Consider the following 6,000-nt stretch of genomic DNA (forward strand, 5'->3'; position numbering starts at 1 on the left):
ACCCACATCATTTAATATTTACCAGGTACTGTATTTACATAAACCCGCATCAGAGTGCTCATTGGGCCGTTATAGCAATCCGTAAGGGTGAAATAATGAGTGCTATGCATATATTTATAACTAAATCTTTTCGCACATAGAACTTCATAACTCTCAGTATTTAATTTCTATCCTTGTGTGGAAGCAGCCAACATACTTTACCCATGTTTTTGGTGAAAAGCGTAAAGTTTTTCTTATCCGGAAAGATCGAATCAGCCAGAGCCCAAAGTATTTTTTCAATATTCTCAATAATCATAAATGGTTTAAGGTTAATCTGTGAAAAAAAAAAAAAATACACATATTGAAGTACAGAACAGAATTTTTAAGCACATATTGGCATTACGCATGTACAGTATCTCACATCAGTATAAACCAAAAACATACGCCTAATGACTTTATATCCAGCCACTGCTGGGCCAAGACAGAATCAATAAGTCCACTGGCTATGATCATGTAGCTGGAAGCCATGGATCTGACGAGCGCTGAAGGAAGCGATGTTTTATTAACTTGAGAAGCGGCACCCTTCTCAATGGTTTGAGTGAGGTGCATCATGTCCAACGGCGTGATGATGTTTGGATCGGTCTCGATAGCCTTCAGCAGGGACTGAGCGAGGGCACTCAGCCACTTTAAATGATGTTCTGTGGATGAGGAAGAATTATGGTCCTCTAACTCCTACGGAGAGGAGAACGTTTAGTGGTCTTCAGAGTAAACACGATAAGGTAAACTCTGATAAGATAAAGCTGTAAAAAATGTATAAACAGCCAGGATGGAGTTGATGTGTAAATCAAATGGGGAAGCTCCCACACTCACGGGGTTGTTGTGAAGATCTTCGCTGAGTTGTGTAAAAAATGGAGTCTTGTGAAATCTGGACATGCCAAAATCGTCCACGACTTCTACGGGCAAAACAAGACATGGGATTGTTAGCAGAAAAATAATCATCTTACACAATTACCATAAAAAAACAAATCACCTTTGAATTGAGACATTTCTTTTGATGGAACTTTTACTTTAATAGACAGTATTGAAGTAATAAATCAAAAGCGTTTTGGTCAACAATACTCCTTAGTTATTGTCTTTGCTTTAATACGGGCCATTAATTTGTATTTTTTCTCTGTATATAAAGAAACCTTATCCATAGTATTCACACATAAGCTATAAAAAGTATAGTACCTTTTATAAATTGACATACGCCTCTTCTTTGCAAATTACAGTTGTCCCAGGTCAACACTCCATTGTCAGGGTGAAAGGTTACACAGTCCTCATTCTCTGGAAATTGGGACCGCTCTAAAGGAAATCATATAAAAGTGTAAACTTGAATGTGAACAAACAGATTGAACTGGGTGGTCAGTTAAATACGATTACATACACATCTGCAGATCATAAGCGAGAAATTGTGATGTAGTGTAAGAGCTTGGAGTGTGTTCGTCATGGGATGGGAATGCACTGTGTTAGAGACAGTGTTTGCTCTGAAGGGTGGTATTCTGAATTATAGCATGCTTGATATATTTATGACCGTTTAGGGCCGTTTCCCAGCTACAACTTGGCTCCAACTCATTTTGACATTGGGAGCAACCGAGAAGTAGAGCAGCAGTGGAAACAGTTACGTACAATGACTTGCAGCTTAATCCATTCAAATGATGCCTAAAACGACGATAAACAAAAAAACCCAACAGTGTGCTTTACAGTACCTTGACACTGGATATACCCCCACTGAGTCTGGAGGCCGGTTGTCATCTCCAACTCTGATCTCTCCCATCTGAAAAGCAGGCCGGAAGAAATGAGCAAACAGTCTTTTTCCATGGTTCGGATTTCCCCGTCATCCAGCACCTGATCCCACAAGTTCAGCTGAGTAATGCTGCCACAGAAGGCTTTGTCACTATTGAACTCGCTGCCGAAAGCGTCTTGTTCTTGGCCTATGATGAAAATTCCACCGCCCCGAATGTGGCCTGATGAGTAGAGCGAAATACCACGTCGGACTTTGTGACCATCCACTGATATTGTCCATTTGCCACCCATTCCAGTCCAGCTCACACATACGGAGTGCCAGGAGGCATCGTTGGTGAAGGCTGATATATATGGGCCATGGTGACCGTGCACCATCAGGGCGAGTTCAATGTTTCGGTTCGGCAGGACTTTGGCTCGGAGCTGGAACTCGTTGATGTAAGAGCGACACGAGTAAGAGAACACGGTCAAACCGCCATGGCAAGAGGGACTAAAATAAAGCCAAAAACAAACTGTCACAGCCGTCATGTCCGAGAAATTTCGCAACAAACGGGCAGATTGGAGTTCACTTCTGTTCAGGAAGTTCAGGATTAGGGTACCTTGGAGGAAAGATATGGCAGAATGTGAATATTTGTCGGTAATATTATCAATTATATTATTTATTAATAATTTCATCAAGACTAAAACATGCTCTGCATGTGGTTTATAAAAAAATAATAAAATTAAAAACTATATTGCCAAAAGTATTCCCTCGCCTTTCTTCACATGCATATGAACTGGAGTAACATTGAAATGATGTTGGCCCTTTGGCGGCTATTACAGCTGCAAATTTTCTGTGAAGGCTTTTGATGTAGAAGAACTTAACTGGCCTACACAGAATCCTAACCTCAATCCAATACCTTTGGGATGAATTAGAGTGGAGACTGCGAGCCAGGCCTTCTCGTCCAACATCAGTGTCTGACTTCACAAATGCGCTTTTGTAGAACGTTCAAACCTCCCCATAACCACACTCCTAAACCTTTGTGGAAAGTCTTTCAAGAAGAGTTGAAGCTGTTATAGCTGCAACATCATATTAAACCTTATAAATTAAGAATTGGCTGTTACTCAAGTTCATCCCAGCCAAGTGAAGCCTTGTTTCAGGATGAGTCTCATGAACAAGTGGTTTCCTTGTGCACGCACAGCTGTTTAGTCCCAGTCCTGTGGGTCTTCACTACATTTTAACCATGCATCTCCATTCATGAATACTTCCAACCAATTCCCTCCACAAGGTTGGCGGTCCAGCGCTGTCCTTATATATAATGTTTTAAAAGATACTTACGTAACCAAGTTCCAGTTATTTCAAATCTCTTTAGTTGTTTTCTTTGCTTTGATGCGGCCAATTTATTTGAAATGGAGACTTTTTTGGGGGGCTAGGCAGTGTAAAATCGAGGAATGTGGTATGTGGAGATCACTCACCGTGTACTTCAGTAACTCTTTTTGCAATCCAGACAGGCTCTGAAATGTTCACGGAGCGTAGAAAGCCGGTCATCTTTTCTTTCTCTTCGGCACCGCGTACGACTGCCAGGGATCCCGACCTCTCGATACACTGCTGATTGACGGCATGCCAGGGTAGCCTGGCTGGATGATACTTATAATAAACTTCCTCATTTGCCCGTAAACTTGTGATTTCCACATTAACAGCAAGAGCTGTAGACAGAGATCACATCATGGAGTGGAAACACATCCAACTTCAGCGTCATACTGAATTTATTTATTTATCTATTTACTTATTTATATTTATGAAATGCAACACAAGTCACAGTGTACAGTTATAATTTGTTGAAGAAGCCGTACAAAAATGCTTATGAAAAGTGAGTAATAAGAAAGGAAGCAAATGTGCAAAATATGAACAATTAGGCTGATACCTCCTCCAATGCAGTGCTGAATCAAGACCTATAAAGCACAAACAGCACATTATATACTGTATGTATGTATGTACAGTACAGTATATATATGTTACACCCTGAATAACTTCTGAAATGTTGAAGATTAAGAAGTCAAATGTACTCACAATGACATTCGAGCAGAGAAGTTTCAGGAAAAGCATCCTGGCAAGAGAACAGTCTAGTTTATTAACCTATCTAAACAATTTACACCCAAGGCTTAAAGAATTCCGTACATTATTTAAACCTTTCCTACGTAGTGAAAGTCTTGAAAAAAAGCTCAGCTGATGAATAATTTAATTATAGAGTAGAATAAGTTATAAACTCTGTCTTACCTTTGAGTATGGTTTTCCCTGTTTAAAGGTTGAGAAGTTTTCTGTTGAGAAGTTCCTGCCTGTTCTTCTTGTTCCCTGGAGTTCAGCTCAGTTGTGTGTGTGTGTGTGTGTGTGTGTGAGAGAGGGAGAGAGAGAGAGAGAGAGAGAGAGAGAGAGAATTACCATGTACATGAGCCGGACAGCTGTTGTGTGTGTGCGTAAGCCAATGACACGCGTCTGGCTGCTGATTTAAATAACTAAAGAGGAGAACCCTAACAAAAAACAATAATATTAAAAAAAATAAAAGTATAGCTCCATCCATTCATTTAACTGGGATGGATGGACTGGGTCGCGGTTCCAATAAGGAACCTTAAACTTCCCTCTCCACAGCCATCTCAATCAACTTTGATTTGGGGATTTTCCAATGAGTTCAGTGTGGAGACACACCTCTGTCCCTCCTCATTCTATGATCGTGTCCCCAGAGCCAGCCTCTGACACCCCGGGTCTGATCCGTCGAGGCCCTTGGCGCTCAACCGCCACCCAAATCACAGCGCACCCTACTCTATCGGTTGGTCCCTTGAGTGGTGGGTCCACATTAAGAGATGGGGTTGTAGCCCTCTTTTGGGTTGTAGCCCTCTAACACCCAAAAGATGGGTTGTAGCCCTCTTTTGGGCCCCGTGGGTTGTAGCCCTCTTTTGGGTCCCGTGGCTGACCCGGTCACCAAACCCTCACTCCTCTGTCAGGGCCTTCTGTCTGGGCTTGGCTGTAGACAGGGGCCCTGTGCTTCTTTCGGGCAGGGTCACCTCTCTCCCTCCTTTGTCTATCATGGGGTCAAATTTTGAACCAGTCTGGCCCCTCACCTGAGACTAAATTGCCTTGGAATCCCAACCAGGAGAACATGCAAAGCTCCCAGGTTTATATTTTTGGTATTTTGCTTCGTCCATGTGCCTTCTGGCACATCAGATGATGGATAATCCCCACCCTGGAGATAGATCCACCATTTCTGTGGCAGTTACTTAAGGGTTCGGGTTGTCAGCTCGCCACCGGACTGTCATTCGCACATAACGGGCGATTTGGGAACGGCATTTATCCTAACCACCATGTCTAATGAGAGGAAACCAGAGTACCAGAAGAAAACCCACCAAGCACGTTGAGAACATGCGAACTCCAGTTTTATAAGGGCACATGAGCCTCTACACCACAACCTATGAATCTGGTGTACACGACAGTACATGCACAATTTGATTAAAAAAATTACATTGTAATATATATTAAACTGCGTTATACTGTACATAACGAACTATTAAATTGTACCATTTTGTATTCAAAAGTATTTATCTAGGCTAATAGCAAATTATGTCACAAATTAGGAGGATGTTTGCCAATATTTATTTATCACCTCAAAAATATATATCAAAAACTAAGTGTAGCGCCTGTAATAATCTATAGCCTTTTGCGATTAAATAATTGCACAGGTCCTTGGGCTACACTACACTATACAGCCTTTACACCCATACTGTATGTGTGGTTCTTCCTCAAACAGTTACCACAAAGTTGGAAACACAGGATTATCTAGAAAGTCTTTGAATGCTATGGCGTTACAATTTCCCTTCTCTGGAACATAACAGGAACGAACCTGTCCAGCCAAGACAATATCCCTCTGCATGAAGCTATGGTATCGGCCAAAACATGTTATCGATGCTAAAAGATACATTTTCAGATCATAAAACACCAATTTTTAAATAATACTTGACGCTTCTTATCTAGTGCTTTGTTTTTTGTAAATAAGCATATACATTTAGATTTTTATCAGATAAAAAGAAACACATTTGCTAACTACAAATTCTCCTTTTACAGTATGTAGTGTCTGTAACTTTTTTAGATTAAAATCTTTTAATGATCTTAATTGACATTCAGATTAAACTAGCTAACTAAGATAAGATATTAAGTTAAAATATTGCAACATAAATTTGACATGAACCAACTATTTTTCCTGGTCATAT

At 40.7% G+C, this 6,000-nt stretch overlaps 1 protein-coding gene across 1 annotated transcript in view; it reads right to left on the reverse strand.

The window, feature by feature from the left end:
- LOC128542935 (adhesion G-protein coupled receptor D2) overlaps positions 1–3,847 on the reverse strand; it is a 67,853-nt gene extending 64,006 nt beyond the window's left edge. Inside the window, exons 1-8 of the mRNA XM_053513129.1 lie at positions 3,812–3,847; positions 3,666–3,693; positions 3,217–3,447; positions 1,728–2,360; positions 1,210–1,323; positions 850–932; positions 424–711; positions 202–313 (exon numbers count right to left, since the gene is read on the reverse strand). Coding sequence (XP_053369104.1) covers positions 202–313; positions 424–711; positions 850–932; positions 1,210–1,323; positions 1,728–2,360; positions 3,217–3,447; positions 3,666–3,693; positions 3,812–3,847 — 1,525 coding nt within the window. The remainder of the gene's footprint in view (positions 1–201; positions 314–423; positions 712–849; positions 933–1,209; positions 1,324–1,727; positions 2,361–3,216; positions 3,448–3,665; positions 3,694–3,811) is intronic.
- Positions 3,848–6,000: the final 2,153 nt, after the last annotated feature.

This window comes from Clarias gariepinus, chromosome 15 (assembly GCF_024256425.1).
Source record: "Clarias gariepinus isolate MV-2021 ecotype Netherlands chromosome 15, CGAR_prim_01v2, whole genome shotgun sequence".
In the NCBI taxonomy this organism is placed as follows: Eukaryota; Metazoa; Chordata; class Actinopteri; order Siluriformes; family Clariidae; genus Clarias; species Clarias gariepinus.